General features: G+C 40.3%; 1 protein-coding gene across 5 annotated transcripts in view; it reads left to right on the plus strand.

Annotated features, from left to right (window-relative positions):
- The first annotated feature begins 1,175 nt into the window (after window positions 1-1,175).
- The window catches only part of LOC116328147 (TRAF2 and NCK-interacting protein kinase-like), a 58,939-nt gene continuing 36,597 nt past the window's right edge, over window positions 1,176-23,517 (plus strand). For 3 of the 5 annotated variants that reach the window (XM_031749863.2, XM_039615260.1, XM_039615263.1), the window contains exons 1-9: window positions 1,177-1,402; window positions 2,405-2,470; window positions 14,949-15,005; window positions 18,294-18,419; window positions 18,554-18,664; window positions 19,794-19,884; window positions 20,058-20,188; window positions 22,067-22,121; window positions 22,283-22,361. In XM_031749863.2, coding sequence (XP_031605723.1) covers window positions 1,346-1,402; window positions 2,405-2,470; window positions 14,949-15,005; window positions 18,294-18,419; window positions 18,554-18,664; window positions 19,794-19,884; window positions 20,058-20,188; window positions 22,067-22,121; window positions 22,283-22,361 — 773 coding nt within the window. In that variant the 5' untranslated portion in view covers window positions 1,177-1,345. Of the gene's footprint in view, window positions 1,403-2,404; window positions 2,471-14,948; window positions 15,006-18,293; window positions 18,420-18,553; window positions 18,665-19,793; window positions 19,885-20,057; window positions 20,189-22,066; window positions 22,122-22,282; window positions 22,362-23,517 lie in introns of all 5 variants that reach the window. The other 2 variants (XM_039615253.1, XM_039615269.1) reach the window with 2 other exon arrangements.

Below are 23,517 nucleotides of genomic sequence, written 5' to 3' on the forward strand. Positions count from 1 at the left end.
TTTCAATAAAAAACTGCACTTATGGCTCATTTTCCAAACAAAAACATAAAGAAATTAGGTTTGGGTCAAAAGGTTTGCACGATACTGTGTAATATTTTTATTGTGTAACAACAGCAGAAAAATTGTTTTCACAATTTCTTTTAGGGCATATGCAGCCATCACATGTTTACCTTTTTTTTTTTTTTTAAATTTGTCATTAGTATTATTAAAGGGAAATTGAATCAAAAGCCCAAATTTGATTTTTGCCTTTCATGCACTTATGTATGAAAGGCAATGAACTATAAAGAATATTTTATGATATATTATTTAATTCTGTTTTACCTATACCAATTCTGAACCCAGTTTTTTCACTAGAAACTGAAATTGGACAGTAAGTCTTGACATAGAAATGTGGATACATTACATCACACTACATGTTAATTTAGGTTTTATTATAACAGCTTTAGTTTATCACAGGTTGAGATTTTAGTCAGATTGTGTGGTAAATCAGCCATTCAGGTGTATAAGGATCACCACCCGCATTCATTGAAAGCCTGCTGCATATACTTTAAAGACACATTCATTACCAGTTTTCCCATTTCTGTAACCAACAAGTGCATCACATCTTAAAATATGTGCTATGAAAATGGTCTGTTGCTATTGGCAACATAGCTACTGCTAGTTGTATCAAACTTTCAAAGTTCATGGGTGAATTAACTTACTAATACATGACATCCTAATGTATAGCAAAATGAATAATAATATGCAGCAAACTCACCGTGTCCCTTAGAGTAAACAGTAGAGTAGTATAGAGTAGGTATTTATTTATTTATTTTAAAGCCTGAGGGTAAGCAAAGTTCCTTCTCACTCTTTAGTCGAGGTCTTTTTGAGTGTCTTTTTTACTCAGCCGTTCTTTAGATTAAAAAAAACCAAAAACCAAAAGAATCCTCGGTAGAAAAACGAAATGGTGCTAGCAACATTGCGACAGTGTATAACGACAAAAATGTCATGGTTGTCAGAGTAAGATTTATGCCAGATATTGAAATATAAATGGCTATAAATGTAGTATATTGTAAATACGATATATTCTTCACATATATGTGATATGTTTTATCTGTCTTAAAAAATAACCATAAAGACTTTACTCAAAGAAAAGTCGCAGTGTTGAAAGACAGAATAAGATAGACACTTATTCTGAAAGGTGCGCCCGGATGTTGCGTGTTTTCGGTGACTAGCTTGGTGAAGCTAAACTTCAGAATGGACCCGACTAGAGAAAAGCCCGTTAGTGCGTAGCGTTGGGAGAGAAACTCTGACCGTCCATGTCTTGTTTACACATATCAACACACTGACAAAGTTTCTGACAGCAATGTCGAGAGAAAACACCACCCGAAGTTTGGACAGCATAGACCTCGCTGCTTTGAGAGTAAGTAAAGAAACCTTGCTGCTTTTTTCTGTATATACATATAAAAGGTAATGTTAAACAGGGATGTGGTGGGTGTTGCTTGAAAACTTAACGGTACTTCCAAGCAGCAGCTGAGTAATCAAACAGTGTTTGGTTTTTTGTGCCTCGTCTAACGGTCGGTACTCGCTACTATTCTTCACTGTTACACAAACTCGGTGCGCTTTAACTTGGCGTGTAAATATAGCGTGTCGTGTGCCACGGTGCTTTCTGTCTGCTCTGTGTCCTGTTTGGTGTTAACTTTACAAGCTGCACTGTTTACACAAGGTTTCCCCCGGTGCAGACTTGCCGAAAAGTTAGTGTGCAACAATGCGACAAGTGACCACTGAAATAAACAGAGTTTGTTTAATGTTTAAGATGCAGTCCAAGTAGCGCACGGTTTGTTTTCTCCCAACTGTAATGCTTAGTTGCTACTTTACGGTGGCCTCATGCTGCTTGGTCGTTTGCTTGTGTGACTGCAAACATTTTATATCTCATTAGGTGTGATGATGTTTCTGTAGCCACTCAGGCCGTGACCTAAACATAAGCCGTATTTAGCCAGTGTCACTGTTCTGTTTTTGTTCTGTATTTATTCCTCATTTTTGCGCAGGGAAACAAATAAATGTAAAGTGAGTGTTTTACAGCCTTCAACAAACTGTAAAATTAACACACCATCCTCCACTAACAGCCAAACTGATTTTGTTCTGATACATACTGGTGCAGTCTCATCTTCAGCTCAAACTCTCATCTACATTTGCAGTCCCACTTCTTCAGGCCCCATCCAAGCAAACCTTTGAGTTGTACTCTCAGCTCTGAGCAGTGAAACTATTTGTCATAGTTTTGCTTGGCACACGCCTGTTGCATTTTGACTTTGCTGAAATGTTGCATTTCCTATACCACGCTGCTTCACTAGAGAACAAAGATGCTTGGATTTTTCAGCATGTTGCTATTATTTTTAATAATAATTTATTTCTTTGTATTTTTTAGGATCCAGCAGGGATCTTTGAGCTAGTTGAAGTAGTTGGCAATGGAACCTACGGTCAGGTGTACAAGGTGAGTACTGCTGTGATGCATTGCTGCACTGCTGCACACTGGAACATCAACAGGTACATGAAAGTGTCATATGTAGTGCTTTAAATCTAAACATTGTTTAAATGGCAGCAATAGTAGCTTCCTGTTGTCGTATTTACCTTACAAGCTAATGCCAAGCTAAACATGTAGCAGCTGTTGGCATATGCAGACTCATGGTGTTACGGTTGTAAAACGTCATTTCTGGTAAAAGTTGCAACAGCTACTTCCAGTTAATTAGGAGGGGAAAAAAAAGATACTTTTGTTTACTGAAATATCCTGTAGCTCACACACACACACACACACACACACACACACGCGTGCAACTAGAGCATCTTTTAAAGGCCCTGGGTGGGGCTCACTTCCTTATCGCAGTATCTGTTTATATATGTGTGAGTGAGTGGTTTGTGGTTGTAGAAGGTGTTTAGTCTTATTTAGGCTTCTGCAGCTGGTTGTGCCCTATTTTCACACGAGTTTGCTAAACCACTAAAGCTGATGCTTTACCAGCTGCATTGTTTGCTACACCTTTGTGGGTTAGTTTCATCTTTGAGCAACTGAGAGCTTCCTGGGTGAAAGATTATTGTGGTTGAGGCCGTTTAGGAGGGGTCAAGTCATGACTGCCTATCTACCTGCCCTATAACAAACAGAAATGTTTGCATAATTTCGGATTAGACATAAGCAGTGTTTCCACTACTTAGACCTAACTTGTGTGGTAGATTTTCTTTTTTTGTTGTCATCAATCTAGGAGAATAACTCCAGTCAGCTCACTCCACCTTCAGTCCTATGTCTTGTTTCCTCACCAGCGAGCTTAGCTCACAGGTTATTGTGGAGGCTGTCCAGCTCCACTTACTTGCTCTAGAATAAGAACTACAGTTGCCAGTTTTAAAGATCCACCGTGAGCTAGAAAACCTGTAGCAGGTGGAGACTACTACACAGAACTCACCAAGAACTAGCAGTTGCAATCCAGAACCACTGGGTTGGTGTGTGGATATGGGACTAGAGACTGTGTGGACAGATGTTTGAAACAACATTTTTTTTTTTTTTTTTTTTTAAATTCCACTGGGAATTATGGAAAAGGAACAACATTGTACATGAAGGGCAGGATAGATGTACAACAGGTGTAACTGTTTTGGAAGAAGCAGGCTTTAGGTTCTCCCAAAAGTTTTAAAGGAAGAGCTTTATTTAAGGAGGAGGTTAAAAGTTAAGGGCTGAAGGATGCACGTAGCCAATGATGCGTTCTCAGAGTTGTCCATGTCTGTGTGGGATTATGTGACACAGAAAGTAGGGTGTGTGTGCCATTTGATTTCCTGAAAGAAGATATGTTGCAAGCGATGCACAGGACAGTCAGGCCTTACAGGGTGCTTTCAAACAGGGGAGGAAAATCACAAATTTCATGCTTGGTAAAGATAAATTATTCTTTTTTGGCGGGGGGGGGGGCAAGGGCTGAAGCAATAACAAATGTGAGTAACAATTAGTAGAGAACTGACAAGGGAAGAATACCAAAAATGGATAAACTGTGAGCTGAATCACAGCAGTGATTCTGATGACTGATACTGGTACAATGTCCGATACCTTTTTCTTCCTGTGTACTGTATTCTCACATGATGCTTGACCCTGCTTGAAGAATTACTTGTGTAGAATAGTTTAAAAAGTTAATTGGCTGGCCCTCTATGTGTTTATAACTTGTGTTTTAGCATTTTCCTGCCTGCATCAATACACATAATGGAGCCGCAGTCTACCAGCACTGTGCTGTGGTTCAAAAGCCTCGCTATGGGTGAAGTAATAATGATGGTGTGTAGTTCTAACAGGCAATCAATCAGACCTTAATGAGGCTGAGCAAATCTGGTTTCCCATGTACACTGTCTTTTAATGTGAGTGAGTCTTAACCTGGGAAACCAGGAATGCAGCATGGCCTGGAGAACAATAACTGGCACTGCGCACACGCTCTCCTCACCCCTTACAAAAACACTTGTGGGTTGACGTGAGTGCTGACATTGCATCTGGGCTCTTCCTTTGTTTATTTCTTCGTGCCTCTGCGTTGAATGACAGGTGTGTAGTATTGTTGGATGAATAAGAAACCAAGCAACAGGCTGATTTTGAGGTCTTTGATTACCTAAAGGTGAGCACCACAGATAAAAATGCCACCATTATAATTTTAATTCAGATCATTTAAGGTAGTATTAGAGATAAAACTACGATGCCGTATGAGCTGCACATGGCAAGGGTGGGAAGGAAGGAATCCCCATTTAATAGGAAGAGACCTTTAGCACAACCAGCCTCAAGGATGAGTAGCCATCTTTGTTTTCCAATTGGTAGCCTGAAAATCAGTGAGTACAATAATCACACAGCAATTCATGTTACCCACAGTGAAACAGCTACTGCAATACAGCGATTCTTACTTTTAAAAGACAGATGTCGTGCATTACTAATTTCACACATGAACACCGAGCAGTGGCAGGAGAATCCGGTGCAAGCATTGCCTGAAGTTGCCCTTTGTTACACGTAGCACACAGCAGGAGATGGTGCCTGCTTGCAACTGCAGAGTCCCCATTTGAGGTGCTACCTGAGCATGCAGGAGGCATATTGCATCACCTCACCCAGTGTGAATATACCTCCTCAAACCTCATGTGGATTCAAGTCAAGTACTCTCATACTTGCACTCACTGTTTTACGTGCATTCACGTGATCTGAGAGACCATTCCTGTCTACCTGAAAGGAAACGTTTTTGGGTAGACAGGAAGGGAATATGTGTTGGAACAAATGTAACTAGTGAAGCAGTTGATCTGTGTAGAAGGAAAACTAAATGAGGGCATGTTAGCTGTGATAGGATGTGAAAAATCCTACAGTAAGTACTGCCAAAAGGCAGAGGCAGAAGAGGAAGGTGGAACAGGATCCACCAGGATGGTGTTTTTTATGTGCAGTTTGCTGTTGCTGTCAGTCACAGTGATCCTCTGCTTGATGAAATTGTTTGTATTCCAACTTAGGTTATGTTCCCAATCAGTTCTGCTCTAAATTGAGGCCTCAGAGTTGATGCGCATCAGGAATTGATTGTAGTGATTACTAAATTTTCCCATGACTCATGTACAGATTTGATTTTTGATCCAGCAATTGTCAGTTAGACATCTGATCCCGTGTCAATCAAACCCCAGTGTCCACTGGAGCAGACACTGGAGCAAAGTGTGCCCAAATTATCCTCATTTTCATTTTAATTGAGTGGAAGAGCCTCCTGGTCAGCAGATGGGATTTTCTGACATGCAAAGACAGACACAATTAGACGGCATAGAGAGCAGAGAGGCCTGGAGACAATCAGGCCTTTTCTTCCAAACTACCCCAGGAACACAGGCCAGGAACTACTCAGGGACTCAAAGAAGCTTTAGTGCTTTTGTGTTCAACCTCATCTAAGGACATGTGATAATTAGAGAACTTAGTGATAACAGATTCAATAAACCAATGCACCAATATAAAAAGTCCAGTGTGTTGAAAATTAAAAGATGTGACCCATTTGCACGATACAAATAATAGTAAGTTTTTATACTATATAATTAAATGTGACACCGTGCTGCACAGTGCACCCCTACAGTTTTTGGCATATCAAAGAACAATAGCTTGCAGTGACCCAAGTTCCCTCAGTATCAATGCAGATACAGATTTAAAACATTTTACTGTACATCTTTGATAATTTAAGTGTAAAAAACAAAAGAAAATATAAAGACACAGCAGAAGTTTATTTAGTGCTTAAAAGCAAGGAGGTGCTAGGGTGACAGATGCATACATATAAATATAAATATATTAAAATGCTGTGTTGGACATTCCTAGTGCATGGTGCATGCTTGTCTTATTCACCATATACACATCATTCACACACACACACACGCACAGGGCGTTTCCCTGTTTGCAAAAGGAACTTCCCTTCTGCAAACCACTGTGTGTGTGTGTGTGTGTGTGTGTGTGTGTGTGTGTGTGTGTGTGTGTGTGTGTGTGTGTGTGTGTGTGTGTGTGTGTGTGTGTGTGTGTGTGTGTGTGTGTGTGTGTGTGTGTGTGTGTGTGTGTGTGTGTGTGTGTGTGTGTGTGTGTGTGTGTGTGTGTGTGTGTGTGTGTGTGTGTCACACTGTGAAAAAGCCAAAGTTTACTAAAGCATAGACCTCTGAGCACTGCTGACGCAACACAATTTTCCTTAGTAACACTGACTAAAGTGACTGCTGTATCTTAAGCATAATATTGTAGCTTTATAATTTACACTATGCAATTATGCCACTATGATAATTAGTGTGACTAACTTACAGGAGCTGGAATGTTTTTGTTTTTTTCAAACTATTTGTGTGTCACTGACCCACATGGCTGAGTCGTGGTAATCACATGAATAACAAAAATCAAGAATATCAATGAAAATGATCCGTAAATGAATGTGAATTACATTTGTGATGGGCCAAAGAAAGTTTCACTCGAGCATCTGTGCAAACTTTGACTCTGTGTTGAAACCATAAAACAGCTGGCTGTAGTACCACTCTGAGTGAATCACTTGCACTTCCTCAAATCTTTCAAGTTTCAGTAGCATTGCTTCCCTTTCTGTTATTCACATATCATCATTCCTGTGTTGCTCATGAGGAGATCTGCTGACCAAAATCATGTCCAAATGTGGACTTGGACATTCACAGACTGATCAGCTGTCAGTCTGTGTTGACAGCACAGACTGACTCCTTCCCCCAGCTCAACACTTTCTGCTTCTTAGGTAAGTGTTTGTGGGGGAAGGTGTGAGCTGGAGCAGAGATGGGTAGTAATAGAAATACTGTGTTTGTGAACAGTGAAACAGAGAGAGAGAGAGAGAGAGAGAGAGAGAGAGAGAGAGAAAGGGTAAAAATGGAGAGGAAAGAGAGGAAAGTGAGTGAGGGCAAAGGAAGGAAGGCAGAGGTGAAAGCCAGAGAGACAGAGCGGAGGGGAGGAAGGAAGAGGGGGAGAGAGACCTATTAGAGAGAGAGAGGAGAGGAAAGCGGCCCCCATGAAGGTTAGAGCTGCAGTTTGTGCTGATTACCCATGTGTCCCAGAGCTGTGAGTCCAATTGTTAGAACATTCACAAAAGTATCTGGCCTCCTTACTTTACTTTCTAAATGCCAAAACTATAATTAAAAGTACTCCAGTGATTCAGCGCTGAACTCGGTACAATGGTAGAACTTGTTAAAAAAATAAAGAGAAATCAGTATTTGACACTCTGATAGAGTCAGACAGTATGAAGCCAACCTCAGTTTCTCAATCTTAGAATTCCCATAATGCATTTGGCTTGCCTGGTCATTCCCTTTCACCCACCTCCACAGTTTGTGATGCAGGCTTTGAGTATTTAATGACTATTGCTGTCAGTTAGGGCTGTTTTCTCAGACTGTAAAAAATTATTAGGGTTCTTTTTCATTAGGTCTTTGTTTTTACTGTGCATTCCTTTTATTTCTTTTTGTGGTAATAAAATAAGAGAGTATGTGGTGAGAGCCCACAGATTGGCCAGGCTGCTATTCATCTCACTGCTTGTACATGTAACATGCATAGAAAACATAAAGGAGGTGCTTGATTTGTCCCAGTTCTCCTCTTGTGACAGTGTGGTGAGTTTACCTTTGTGGAGTTTACACCCATGTAATGAAAACACTGCAGCTTTGAAACTGTAGTTCCAACTAATGAAGGTTACATGTGAATGGAAAGGTAAAAAAAAAAGTTTTTAAAAAGCCTTAATGTGATAGCAAAATAAACATAATTATGCAAGTCCAGCCCTCTATTCATCACTTCAAGGCTATTACCTGGCCTGGTAATAGACACAGCCCAGCTCCTACCACAAACATTCTCACCAACACAGCTCATCATTGAAACTATGACATTTGATTGACTTTTTGACCTGGTCAAAAACTCCCCACATCCCATTGTGATCAAACATGTGAAATGCATCTGAAGGTCCCACCCCAGCTAAAACCCAGTGGATGTGGGACTGATTTCCTTGTATGAGATACCACAACCATTTTCACTCGTAGGCCAAGCAAAGCCTTCAGATCTGAGCTGTCATATTTAATAGTTTTAGTAATTGTTCTCTGCTGCTGCTGTTTCCCATTTCTCAGTGAACGCTCACGTGTATCGGGATTGAAACTGCCTCTCTGAATTTCATGTGGTGAACTTTAGTAATGCAGCCCCCACATGTCCAAGCGCAGCTAAGCTGCTATTGATGTTGAAATAAAATGAATCTTTTGTTTGGGTGTACACTTTTTATCATGCACCTTATCAACATCACTGAATAACAAATAACCATTCATGTTCTATTAGCACTGGAGGTTCATGTTAATGATAATGTTGCTTAACTGCGGCAACTTAAAATTGACTCGTATGAGGGGAAAAAAGGACTTGGACTGTCAGTGTGGAAAATTATCAGTGTGTGCCAGCCGTACTCCAGACAAGTGAAAATTGCAGGCCAAGTGTTCTGGTTCCTTGTGGTTCTGAGCGGTGGTTACTGATTGCAGACTAACTATTAATGCTGAGACATGTTAACAAGCAAACAAAAGCTAAATGAACTTCAAATGATAACTGATGGTTTCTAGATACCTTTCAGTGAGTTTGTTCTTCTTCTCTCGGCCCAGAGTTTTCAACTGCTAAAAGTCAAAGTCCCCTCAAACACGACTGGTCAGCACTGCAGTAACGTCACAAAAGACTCCAAACAAAAAACCCCACAGAGCCAGTATCAAAATATCCTATCAAAATATTCTGCATATTCATGTGGAGATATCTATCAATAGATATTACTCCCATCCTAACTTCAACCCTGACCCAAAGTCTGCAAACCTGAAGGTGAAGTGAAAAATGTCCTCATGAGGGCTGTGCGATATGACGACATATCTCGGATGATGAAATTAAAACATCTGTCGTTTCATATTATGCGCTGTTGTTTGTTTTGTGGTGTCACAAAATACACTGTTTACAGCAATATTGTATTCATCGTTGGGATGGTCAGCATGTGGATGCAGGCTCAGAGAATCCCAGCATGGCCAGTTAACATCAGGCAGAACCAGGTAGCTCCAAACAGAAGGACCAGTCTAAACAAATCGAGGACCACCGTGGACATGGTTTGGTTATTAAAAGTCTGACATGGACCAGAAAACTGTACTATGCAAATTATGCAGGAAACAGATCTCCACCACAGACTCAAACCTGACAAACCTCCTTTACCACCCACGCAAGAATCACGTGAAAGAGTGTGGAGAGAGTTTACGGATGAGAAGCAAAAAAGAGCCGTCAGGTGCTCAAAATAAAACTTGGACTCAAACGTTAGAACAGGCTTTACCCCGCAGCACGCCATGTAATAAATACTCACAAAAAAAAACGGCGGGGTTACACCTTCTGTCTAAAAATATATAGTTTCTTGCATCGGTCAGAACTAGAGCTGGGCGATATAAGATTTTTTCATATCACGATATGTTTTTTTCATTTCAGGCGATAACGATATATATCACGATATAAGCCAAATAACTATATTTGTAAGATTTAAATGTGCCGTTGCTCACAAGTAAAATGTGAAATAATCGGCAGCTTGTTTTAATTAAAATATTTATTTCCCATAATAAGTTCAACAGGGTAGATGTACTTAAGGAACATGAGACTTCAGTTTCAGATAAATAAAGGCAAATATTGCAAACTACACAAAAGGCAGCCGCTAAAGCGTTTAAGTTTCAAAACCGAAAAAACAAAACAGACTAAATTATCAATTCCACTTAGAAACAAAATATTAATTCTAAAAATAAATCTTAGTTTGTTTTACAGAAGAACAGACAAAATTGACTAACTTTTGTCAATATCAAATAAATTGAGAACTAAAAGGAAATTCTCAATCTCTCCTTGTTGTATAGCTTAGCTTTTCAAACAGTTTTAACAGTTACTTTAGTCTGACAAAAGCCGAATGACGAATCAGCGCTTTCAGTCAGAGATTGAGCATGCACCGCTTTATTGTATTTCCAGACTCGCTTTCGGCACAATTTACAGTGTGCGCTACTCTGTTTTTTGTCAGACTTGAAATAGCCGAAATACCTTCACACTACGGAACTTCTGTGGCCCTTCTGTTCGACAAGCTCTCCAGCATTGGCACCATCATCGGTTTTTTCTTCGGTAACCTTCGCTCACGCTCTCGGTTGATTTTTCTCTAGTTGGCACTAGGGCTGCCACAAACGATTATTTTGATAGTCGACTAGTCACCGATTATTTTTGCGATTAGTCGACTAATCAGATCATGCATCCATTGGATGTAAAACGTACAGCTTATTTCACCAGCATGCATCTGCTCTTATATAACTATCATTAGCTTACAGATTTAAGTGTTTAAGGTATGTGCTAACTAAAATTAAAGACAAGATGATACGTTTATTAAATTTTAATGACATTTGTAGCTTGTTTGGTGGAGTTCAAAAAACTCAGCCGTCTGCTCCTTGCTATCTAAAATATAACAGGACACCGGAGTACTTTCTCGAGCATCTCACACTTCTGATAATCAGTTGTCTGCTTGATGTTTATTCAGCTATGTAAAAACTATAACTTTAATCTCAGCCAACCCGATTTACTCAGGAACAAATAAAATACTAAAAAAAAGCCAAACAATATCATTTTTAAGTTATCTAAGTGACTTATATATCGTGTTTAACCTGAGTAGCGAAAGACGGCGGTGGGTTTGAAAACGATTTGCCGGGAGTCCGGTGTTCTCACCGGCTCTAGTGAGCCGTCAACCCCAGCTAGCTATTGAGCTGGTGGGTAACAGACGTCTCAGAAAACGTCGGAGCGCTTTTGAAAATATGTGATGTCTTGATAAACTGAGCAGATATTTGAGGTTAACACAGCTACATTCTCGCCTGAAAATATGTTAAACGTTTATCTTGTGACCCAGAAAGAATAATAAGAGTGATATTAAAACTAACTAGCTGCCGCCATTGTTGAAAACTGAGCAGGGCCGCGCTATGAATTCTGGGACACAGCTTCTTCTTCTTCGGGGTTTAACGGTAGCTGGCATCCTTGTACATGCAGTGCTGCCATCTTCTGTTTCAGTCCGTCATTACACTCTTAAATCCTACTACTTACTCCTGCGTTTTTTGGGATCTTACAAAGCTTCAAACGACGCGTCGACTATTAAATTAGTCGTCGACGATTTTAATAGTCGACGTAATCGTGACTAGTCGACTAATCGTGGCAGCCCTAGTTGGCACACTCATTTCCTTCATTACCTGGGCAGCCCGGCTAGCTGCTTCCCAAACAATACACATGTGCGCCTTGGCAAGTCACGTGACGTGACGCTGCGGCTGTGATTGGTTCGGCTCTGCGCTACTTAATTTGGATTGGCTGTTCTTCTTTTTTTTTTTTCTTTTTTTTTTTTTAAGAGGCCAAGAGAGATGAGGCCTATCGCAATAGTTTAATTTTTCTATCGAGAAAAAGTTATTTCGCAATACATATCATTATCGTTCTATCGCCCAGCTCTAGTCAGAACACTCGACTCCAGGTACACGACGCCCAGCTGAAAACACTTCACACAAGTCGAGTTGCCTGAGATTTACAGAATTTACAGAAAATGTAAAATTTTGTGACGTATATTGTTATCGGGATGAGAAATGTCTTATATGGATATGAGATTTGGGTCATATCGCACAGTCCTCATTCTATTCTCACATGGCTACATGTACACAAACACATGCAGTTACTGCACAGACCGTATAGCAGATAGACGTAACCACCATGATGTCACCCCTTGGTTAGTGAAGTCCTGTTATGGAGCCTTCAGTGAGCATTTTTCCCGATTGCCTCGTCACACCTCCCTTCATGGCTCAGCCTATAAAACAATTAGAAAAGTGGCTGCTGAAGTTTCAGAGCAAGGAAGCTGAGACACCTGAAGCTAACCACGGGAGTCGCCCCCTGCTGGCCATGTGAAAGAATGCAGGTTAGCAACAGCTTCACTCTTTGAGTGACCTGGAAGCTACATCCATCTTTTATACTGACTAAGGTTACAACCGTATAGGCTTTAAATGGCACAGTTTCTACACTCAGTTTCTTCAGGAGAATTAATCTTTCACATATCCACGTATGTAACCAACATATTGATCTTGAAGGAGACAGATACAGTGGGCGGTGAGACTGACACTGAAACAAGAGCAGGACAGAAAGAGAGATGCAGTAAGAGTGTTTCTCTCGTTTGTCCCCGTGCTGTCTGTGTTATACATGTCTCGCTTGTATCTGATTAGCATATGCATGAATATATTATAGTAACCTTTTCACTGAAACGATATTTGTAGTGTTCCCTTATTCTGTCACTGTGTGTGTGTGTGTGTGTCTGAGATTCATTGGACTTCAGGATACAAAATAAGAGCAACATTTTTCTCCAATTAATTCTGATGGAGAGACCAGACCTCTGTAAGTGTGTGCATGCGTCAGTGCAGCATATTTTTAATAACTAGATCAGCTGAGTGGAGAACATTTCACACTGGTTTGCTGTGGTGGCAGCAAGCAGACACCATCAAGTCTGATGGGACAGGAAGGCCATTTCCTTATTTATTATAGCCAGGCTAGTGGATGACTCCATGCCACAATTCTTTGCAATTATGGAGACAATGTCCTCTACGTCAGGACCCAATCAAGGCCAGGCTGAAGAGACAGCTTCACAGTATGTCACAGCTGGTATGTGAAGAATGCCAGCTGAAAAGGGGTTTGGACTGGCTGAGGAACACTTCAACCAACTGTGAACCAAGTCTGGATCCCTCTGGTCAAGATGTTTGGTTTCACTGTAGTGACTAAAACACTGACATGCTTTATATCAAAGAACACATGGTGTAATAAATAAAACTTTTCAAGGATTCAGGCTCCAGCTGCAGCTCACTCTGGGCAGTATTCACTTTTGAGGGAAGAGTATTTTTTTTTTTTAAATATCTTTTGATTTGTTTGTTCTTTTTAAGAGTTTGAAGTGCCATCAGTGTCAGACAAGAGCTACATGACAGATGTTTACTTTGATGTTTTGTTGATTTGTTGAATGATGTTTACATGAATAACTTGAGCTCATTGGATAATATTCTACTACAGTATATTTCTAACTAACCAGGCAGCTCCTCCTCTTTCTCTTAACAACACTTTCTTTAAAGATGTCACACATTGTTAGTTGTTTCTCACCACCCTTCTGTTCTTGCACAGTACAGTCTATTTGCTCTGATAATAAATATTCTCCAAACTTCCCATCTGTTACTTCCCATGATCAGCCAAGAAATCCCGCCTCTTCCCATGATTGAATTCTGTTTTCTTGAGACATAATCAAAAAACATGTTGACGCAAAAGGATGGATGCTGGTTTTGTTAGCCAGTAAAAGTAAACTCGGTGCTCGTTGTAAAAAAAACATCCTTTCACATAAAAACTGCACATTTGTAAATAATCTTTAGTTCAGTTTAACTTGGTGACTTTCCATTCATGCCACTGCAGTTGAATGACTTGTCTTCTATTCATAAAGAGGAACAGGCTAACTGTAACAGGACACGGAGCTACAAAATATATCAATATGCCACCCACCATTCAGCTGGATTATGACAGACGTGTTTATGCCATCAAGCTTGTTGCAAACTCCTGAAAACTCCTCAGATGTGGAAATGGTCGATTTAGACACCCATGTTTCAACATCCTGCTGTCCTCCAAGTCCAAGCTGTATAGCTACGGGACCAATTGTTCATATCAGCAATATTTTTTTGGAAACTGCGACGAGCGTTTCTAAGAATTGGCTGCTGAGGGGGAAAAAAGAGATGAATAGACAGATATTTGTTACTTTTAAACTCTCCCCTCATTTGAGTGTGTTTGTCTGACTTTGTCTCTCTATATGAATCCTGACTGCTGACTGATTGAATAAAGCCGAGTTTGTCATGTCTGGTGGTCTGTTTCAGACACATACACTATACACTCCCACAGAACTGTCATACATCACAGCTTAAAGGCTTATAGAGTAGCTACTCTAGTATCTTGTCAGCTTTCTGAGTCATGACATGGTTTTCAATTTTCCCTTTTTCACCTGACTGCACTTTACAGCTCTGGTCCTCCATCCTGACTTAGTCTCTCTCTTTCTCGTGTCATGTCCTGTTCTTTCTCTCTGCGTCTCTCAAGAGAAAATGAAATTAGGTGGACTTGCCCGAGTCCATGAATATTGAGAATTATATCACAGTCCAAGTATTCACTCAGCAGAGAGAGCGGGAACACTTTGTGAGCGTTCGTCTGTTTATAGACTCCAGCGTGGGACAGTTGCTGTAGTCTTGAGAACAAATCGTCAAACATTTGGAGGCTAATCTTTTATATTACGATCCAGTTGCTGCCTGTCTTTCCAAGATGCACAGCTGCACTTGCGATTTAAGAAATTTGAACTGGTGCAGAATATTTAACAGAATCTCTACAGTGTGTTTGCTTGAATCTGCTGTGATCGTATCTCATTCTGTGTGTTTTCCAACAGGGCCGTCATGTCAAGACAGGTCAGCTGGCAGCTATCAAAGTCATGGAAGTCACAGAGGTAAGGGTTCATTACCTCACTACTCTCGGAGTATACCTGTGTCATGATATGTTGTGTTTGAGGGAACGCTGTCTCCTGCTCAAAAATAATCCTTATTTATCTCTATTTTATTTCAACATCCTTTTTATGCTCCACCTGTTCTTTACCTGGAATGTCAACTTCTCAAATACATCCTTTCATGTTCAAACAGCCTGAGCAACATCATAAACACCATGAACTACCTGACGTCAGTTTGATGGAGAAATGAGGGTAACTCTGCTAATGAGCCATTGAGAGCAGGCTGAAGCCTGACTGTTAGTTTGTACAAACATACTTACAAGAGTCTGCAGATGATGGCAGACTGCGTTACCCAGTATATAACTGACAGAACATCATAAGATGCGTAACGACTAAAGTGGAACGTTAGTGTAATTAAATTCAGCACCACCGTGGATAATCATCCTGTTAACATAAATCATACATGACAGCCTTTAATATAAGACTCCTGTTTGAGGGTTTTGCATCGATGTCCTGTTTTTCTTCAGCTCCTGGATTAAATTTACACATACTGTAGTGTAGGGCTGTGTGATATGACCAAAATCTCATATCCCGATATTAAGACATCTATCGTCCGATAACGATATAAATCACAAAAATGTAACATTTTCTGTAAATTCTGTGAATGTTGGGCAGCTCGACTTGCGTGAAGTGTTTCCAGCTGGGCGTCGCGTACCTGGAGTCGAGTGTTTTAACTGATGCATGAAACGATACATTTTTAGACATAAGTTGTAACGGCCGCCGTTTTCTTTGTGTATTTATTACACAGCGTGCTGCGGGGAAAAGCCTGTTCTAACGTTTGAGTCTAAGGTTTATTTTTAGCACCTGACAGCTCTTTTTGCTTCTCATCCGTAAATACTCTGCATCTTTCACGTGATTCAGTTTATTTTGAAAAGTCTCAACAGGATCTTGAGCTTTATTGTGAAAGGTTTATGTGGAAAATAAACAAGCGGACACGAGGTGGTTTTACCGTCGTTGTTGCTAACGACAACGCATAAAAACAAGCGCTTGTCCGTCTGTAGTGTGGTTATATTAAACATAAGAGAAAGAGAGAACTTTAGGAAATTAATATAGCCACTACAGTGACCATCAAAATAATGAAAAAATATTGCCGTAAACAGTTTATTTTGCGACACCATGAAACAAACGATAGCGTAAAATGAAACGATAGACGTTTTTATATCGTCATCTGATATATATCGTTATATCGAACAGCCCTACTGTAGTGCAAGACTTTCTTGTAACTTATTACACATACAGTTGAGTTTTCTCGGTACTACGAATCTCTGAATATACAGCTGATAAAATGAGCATTGAACACGTCACCAATTTATTTCCAGATTATCACCAGATGTTGGCAACAACCCATCAATCCATGTGTTCAATATTTACTTTGACCGCTATGGTTGTACCATCTAAAGAAAAACAATCCCTTGTACTATTATAGCATGATGTCCGGTAGACGTGTAATATGCAGGATTGAAAGAAAAGACGAGACAGTTGGTGGTGGTGTATTTCTCCCAGAGACCCTACTCTCTGCCTACATCCTAGTAATAAGTCCCCACACCAGTGTTAACGTATGGCTCTGTAAAAACCTCCACACACTGCTTTTATGGTTTATGATGTCAACCACCGGCTTCTAGATTCCTCACTTTGGAGTTTGCTCTTTAACTTTGTGGCCATCTTGATCTCAAGGTGTCAGCTAACAATAGCAGTGTAGGTTTGCAAGCTGCATTTCTAAACTGTGTGGGTATAACACACAGAGTTACCTGCTTGGGGAGGCAAAGTACGACACTAATGATCAGAATTTCACTAACCAGAACTGTGAAAATGCTTCAAAAGGGCACCAATGTAACAAATACAGTCAAGAGGTGAAGCCTAGCGAGCAGCTAGAGCTTTTTTTGTATACAGCTTATGTTTGCTGTTAGAATAAGTGAGTTATTATGTTAGCATTTAGCTAGGTACAGCTCCACAGACAGGCTTGCATAGCTTTGGATTTATATTGGTGTGAGGTAAAAAAATGTTTTTAAAAGATCACTAAATCCAACACTCTCCATCTTCTGTCTTGATAAGATAGGAGAGGGAATATCTTTGGGTTTTGGTTTCTTGTTCAGTAATGCAGCCAAACTGGAGAGTTTAGCACAGACTTTGTCATTTTTCTCCATTTCTTACATTTTATGTAGCAGATAATTACGTGATTAATGGAGAGAATAATCAGACAACTAGATGACACGTTAAGAACTCGTTAGAGCATCCCCCAGAAAAAGAAGTCAAATACAAATTATAGACTGCCGGAATAAATTATATTACAGATTGTTCTGACATCTAAATGTCATAGTTTCTTTGTGTGGATGTGACAGCAGGAAATGCTTGGCTATTATCTGCCTTCTCACAGACGCGCACACACACACACACACACACACACACACACACACACACACACACACACACACACACACACACACGTATGTGTGTGTGTGTATATATATATATATATATACACACACACACACACAACCTAGTCGTAGGCAGAAGGCTTTGTGTTTCAGATGGAAGTGAAAGTTCAAACTGTGCTTTGTCATTTTTCTGTGAAGATTTAAGGGAGGGCAGCGACTGTGAGAAGCTCTCTGTTGTTTCCACTTTCCTGATTAACAACCACATCCAGCTTCTCCAGCTCTCCTCCTTTCTGCTCTCGTTTCCAGATCCAGAGTAGATTTAAGGGTCCAGTGAATTGGAGAAGTCACAAGTCATTTCCAGGATTTATACTAGGAAAACAAAAAGTGCCGCAAGCCGTTTCCTCTGCTTTCTTTTTGTCCTGTGTCGCGTAACATCGAGCAACCCCGGTGGTTTTGTTGTGGGATGGGAGTAGTTGAGTTAAGGTCCAGTAGCTGGGTGAGAGATCATCTGAGGGTTATAAAACAGAATGATTCAAGAGGCTATTCACCTGGATGTGTTAGTTTGTGCTGAGGTTTTACATTTAGAGCGACACTTTAAAACTTTAAATAAACGGGTCACGTGTCTGAGGCAGAAGGGCCACTTTTATAAAAGCCTTGAAACCGTTGTGAACCCAACACAGAAGCATCACAGCGTCGTAACACCTGCTCTTCAGACAAACGCAGGCAGCGCCATCTTCAATCACCTGTGAACGGACACATGACCATGACTAATCGCCATAACGAAATTCCAGTTAACACATGAAAGTAATATTTTTGTCACTTGTTTGATTCCTTATGTTTTTGTTCTTGTGTTTAGGAGGAAGAAGAGGAGATAAAGCTGGAGATCAACATGTTAAAAAGTTATTCCCACCATAGAAACATTGCTACTTATTACGGTGCCTTTATTAAGAAAGGCCCTGCTGGACAGGACCACCAACTCTGGGTTAGTAAACTCGTCACATTTCTTTGTTCTTCAGCACAAACGGTGGATTATCTTAGTTTTTATTAAACAACTGCTGTTCTTTAGGGTTACGTGTCTCAAACACCACATGTTTCTACTATGTATTTCCCATATAGTTAGTGATGGAGTACTGTGGAGCTGGCTCTGTGACAGACCTGGTGAAGAAAACCAAAGGAAACTGTTTGAAAGAAGACTGGATTGCTTACATCTGCCGGGAGGTGCTCAGGGTAAGCTCAAACACACAGCGTAAAAGGTTTTTTTAACTTTTTATAAGTGACCATTTTAAATAAGTATAGAAGAACGCGAGCTTTCTGCAGCGATGCTGTTTGTGTGTCAAACCCTCCATCGTCAGCTAACCCTGTGTGATCTAATAACACAGACAAACAAACACTCACCAGGGACCTCTCTCTGCCTGCGGTGTTGGTTTAGTGTTGGTTAAAAAACACAGGTAGTAACTTGTTTGTGGATGTAAAGCGTGGTTCAGTTTCTGGTGTTGTAAAGAAACACGATGGCTGCTTTTACTGATTCTTTGCCAAAACATCAAAGAGCAGCCAAACTGACACTGATACTTCCTCATGTTCAGGGATTTATTCTCTCTTATGTTTCCCACTGTGACTCAGGGGGATTTCTTCTTTTAGTTATATACTTAAAAGGCCAGTTTAAAGCACATCTCTGTAAAATGTTATGGTTATCATTATGAGAGATCACGAGGTCCTGAGAAAGGCTCTGGGATGTTTGCTCCGCTTTCTGTGCTGGTGTTTGTGGCTCGACTCAGAGACATACACAACTAACATATCAGCTTATATCAGCCCCCGGTGTCCTTGATGTTGCTGTTATCTGCCACAGAAATGGAACTGAGCTCATTTTTTTATTTTTTTTATTTTTGTAGTTGTAAAAAAACTTAAGAGACAAAGGGCTCTGGACTGTCGCCAGTGTTTTCTCCACTGCTGTCAGCCATGCTGTCTCCCCATTGTTTTAACATCACAACACACACATGCACAAATATACACAGACACCATGGTGAAGTCATTGTCTGAAATAAGACTTACTTCCTCTGTTTATTTAACCCACTTTGAAGAAGCGAGAATGCAAATACACACACACACACACATGCGCGCACACGCATTAAAACTGTGCCTGAGTTACTCGGCCACTCAGTAACTGCTTAAAGTAAGGATGTCTACTGATGGATTGAAGCTAAAAGCTAAATCCTGCTCTCCATTCAGTAATCCTTCAGAGCAGACACGTGATCTAAATGCTCTCCGAGGGCAGCGTTTGCCCCTTCGTATTTATAGCGACGGTCATCTGACCGTGTGTGCACGGGAGTGTTTATATGTATTCATATTTGTCTTCCAGGGCCTTTCCCATCTTCACTCCCACCATGTGATTCACCGAGACATTAAGGGACAAAATGTTTTGCTCACCGAGAACGCCGAAGTCAAACTGGGTATGACACACTGACACATGCGCTGTGGTTCCTCAAGCATACGTAACCGCTGGGAGAACAACAGAACAATCGCACAGTCATATTCAAACACATAAATCACACGACCACAAAGACGCTTCTGAAAGTAGAAAGGTTGTGGCTGTTTTTCACACATGAAACGTTTTTTTTTGCAGTTGACTTTGGCGTGTCAGCCCAGCTCGATAAGACGATCGGTCGGAGGAACACCTTCATCGGTACTCCCTATTGGATGGCCCCGGAGGTCATCGCCTGTGATGAGAACCCTGAGGCTACATATGACTACAGGGTACCTAATCTCAAAGAAACAGCCATGTTTCTTTTTTCTTTTTTTTTAAGTGAGAATTAAGGCAGTTCCCAGCTGCTTAAGGTGGTTTATTTGTTATCTGTAGTCTAACATGGTGCAGACTATGCTGTGGACAAAGTGGAAATATTTTAATGTTGCAGTTATTCAGCCAGACATACATGGAAATGATGAACTGCTACACACTTTTACACTGTTACAGTTTCAGTAATCTCACAGCTCTTGAAATCCAGATGCAGGGAAAGCAGCACTCATGTAACTGTGGTTGTTTTACACTGTAATGCTGAGGCATTGTGCCGAGTGTGGGTCACCAACCACAAGTCATATCTGTTGTCCCACACGCATGTGAGACACACAACCAAGATTCAAACATCTGCTCTTATTATTGCTTTTGCTTTGAGCTCAGTTTAGTTTCACTTGGTTTCCAGAACTCATTGCAGTGTTTCACTTTAGTTTTTATTAGTTTCAGTCTTGGTTACTAAAATGTTTTTGGATTTATCCATTTATGATGGAGGAAGTTCAAAATAGGTAATACAAAATAAACACAAAGCTTCCTGTTATGTAGACACTGCAGCCATGAAAACCCTCCTGAGTTGACAAATTTGACCAGCGTGACGAAGAGCAAGTCTGCAGACGTTTCCTGTGTGTTGTCTGTTTTAGTTATTTTTGAAAGTGCGCAATATTTTTTTTTCTTGTTTAGAAATCTCAGAGGCCTTTAAAATTCTTATGTCAGTTACCTAAAACTAGTTTTAGATGTGAGTTTGTTTCATTAACTCTCTTACCTTTTACGTGAGGGTGTCAGTAAAGCACTTTACGCTGTTTGTTGCTATGTTAGGCAAAACTCACTCGGAGGTCACAAGTTTGCTTTAGTCCTGACGGCCAAGATCAGTTTCTTCTTCAACATTGTTGAGGGGGATAAAAAGTCCAGTCGTCATCTTCAGTTTGACTGGCTGCTGAGAAACACGTGGTTCTGGATGAAGTTTTATGTTATTGCTACAGTTTCTGTATCTTCAGGTGCCGTCGCGCTGCCATCCTCATGTTTTCCAGCTGACACAGTTGAACCACATGTTAGTCTACCATGGCTGTGTTTTGTCTTTGGTCCTGACAGCCTGACACTGGAAATTATTGTTCTGAAACACAGAAAAAATCATTCTTAGTCAGACTTTATCTTGTGTTTTCATCTGTAATGTCTGTCACTAACCGACACGTGTCGATTCACAACATAGAGCCAGTTCAACACGTATCACCACATGCAAGAAGTTCATTGATTCAGTAAGATGACTTGCAAATCACGTCGACCATGATTTCATTCCAACGACGCCAACTTCTGTGACGTAAAGTCGTGTAGCGCTCGCTTCTCCTGCCTGTCAGATGGGGGCTGAGAAACTGCCCAGCTCTCATAGCAGCACTCAAAAATAAGTCTGCATAACCATGTATTCAACAGACAGCTTCCATAAATATTCATAAAAGAAATTCACCACAGTCACAACATCTTTCAAGCACAGTCCAAAATCTTTTTACTGTGTTCTTTTTTTATGACGTAAACCTCATCCACAATCTTCATGATAAAGTTTGAGTTTACCGAGTGACTGATTAGTTTTATCATATTTCACAGAAACATCCTGAGACTGTTTTTGAAGAAATGTTATATTAATCTTTCAGATCTCATACCCACGATTGAAAGAAATCTGCAGATCTGTTTGTGAAATGCGAGAATTTTGATGTGAACTCTGGAAACTGTTTCTGTGATTCCCAGACCTCTATGCACTACACCGCTTTTACTCATTACATGTAGTCATTTTAAGATGGTATCCAAAGTTATTAGCTCCACTTTAACCCTTTCTCCGCCTGTCTTGTTTTTAGAGTGACCTCTGGTCTTTAGGCATCACAGCCCTAGAGATGGCAGAAGGAGCCCCCCGTAAGTTAAAAACACATCTACACACATGCACATGACTAACTGATATGCTGAAGTGTTTTACACTACATCGTATGCCTTTCCCTTCTCATTTGTTCATTTATTTTTCTTTCTCTTTTTTCCTCATCTGTGACTCTCCTGCTCTCTCCCTGTACCCTCCATAGCTCTGTGTGACATGCATCCAATGAGAGCGCTGTTTCTGATTCCTCGAAACCCTCCACCAAAACTTAAGTCAAAGAAATGGTAAGCCCTAAACATGCGCACACACAGACACACACACACACACACACATGCAGCAGGCTGCAGACAGCAGTGTTTGGGATTTCGCTTCTAAAAACAGGCCTCCGAGGGGTCTTTGTTGTGGGTTTCATGCATCTGATAAAAGATCTTCCAGCACTCTCTTCTTGAGAAGAAAAGGTTGAAAGTAATGGGCATGTCTAGATATATCAAGATAAATAAAGATGATTTTTTTTCGTCCAGATTAAAAACCCACTCGTGGGTGTGTGTTCTTTAGGGCTCGATTATCAGCCTCTTTCCTTTCTCCCTCCATCTTTTCCGTGTATAATTGATAGGCACTTGTTGAACTCATGGTGGAACTCTCATGCTGTCTTTCATTCAGTATTAATGTCATGTGAAAAATGCTTTCTATTGGAGCTTTTAATAGCGTCAATGATTTGGGGTGCACTGCTTTCCCATTTAGCTCCAGGCCCCCTTGAGGCAGAAAAATAAAGCAGCCCCACATTTTCCTTCCTGGTTTTCTATGACTTTAGATTCCACACAGCGCATGTCTCTGGTTGTAGAGTGCTTCTGTAGGTAGATATTGTCGTAAAGGTTCAACGTGGACTCGTTATTTTGGATTGGCTTTTCCTCTGTAGAGTGATTGTAGCTTTTATAGTGTGGGTGAGTGGAAATACTTATTTAAGAATTATGTGGAGTTCAGTGAATTATTTATTTAATGTTGTCTATTTTGGTTCATGTTGTCTTCTCTTCTGTCTCCTCTTCTGATTTGTTGAGTTTTATGGTTGGAGCTACAAGTTGTTGCTGTTTTTAACCCTGTAATGCCATTTTTAGCATATTTGCTACATGAGTTTCCTCCATCTCATCAACATGATCAATATTTGCCTTAAAAACTCTTTTTTTTTTTTCTTTTTTTTTTTTTTTGTCTAAAATTAACATTGTTGTTAACAAAAAGTTGCCAAAAACGCCCAGTGTATCAAATGTGATACATAAATTATATCATCAACAACATGATATAGCAAAAAAAACAAAATCTGGATTTTGTAGTAAGGGTTAATAAACATCTCATTTCCAAAAAAATCAGACTTTTCTGGCTATTTTTTGATAGGTTGGCTCTTACAGGGTTAACTACAGTGTGTTTGCTTTAAAAGACCAATTGCTT

This window comes from Oreochromis aureus, linkage group 2 (assembly GCF_013358895.1).
Source record: "Oreochromis aureus strain Israel breed Guangdong linkage group 2, ZZ_aureus, whole genome shotgun sequence".
NCBI classification, from domain to species: Eukaryota; Metazoa; Chordata; class Actinopteri; order Cichliformes; family Cichlidae; genus Oreochromis; species Oreochromis aureus.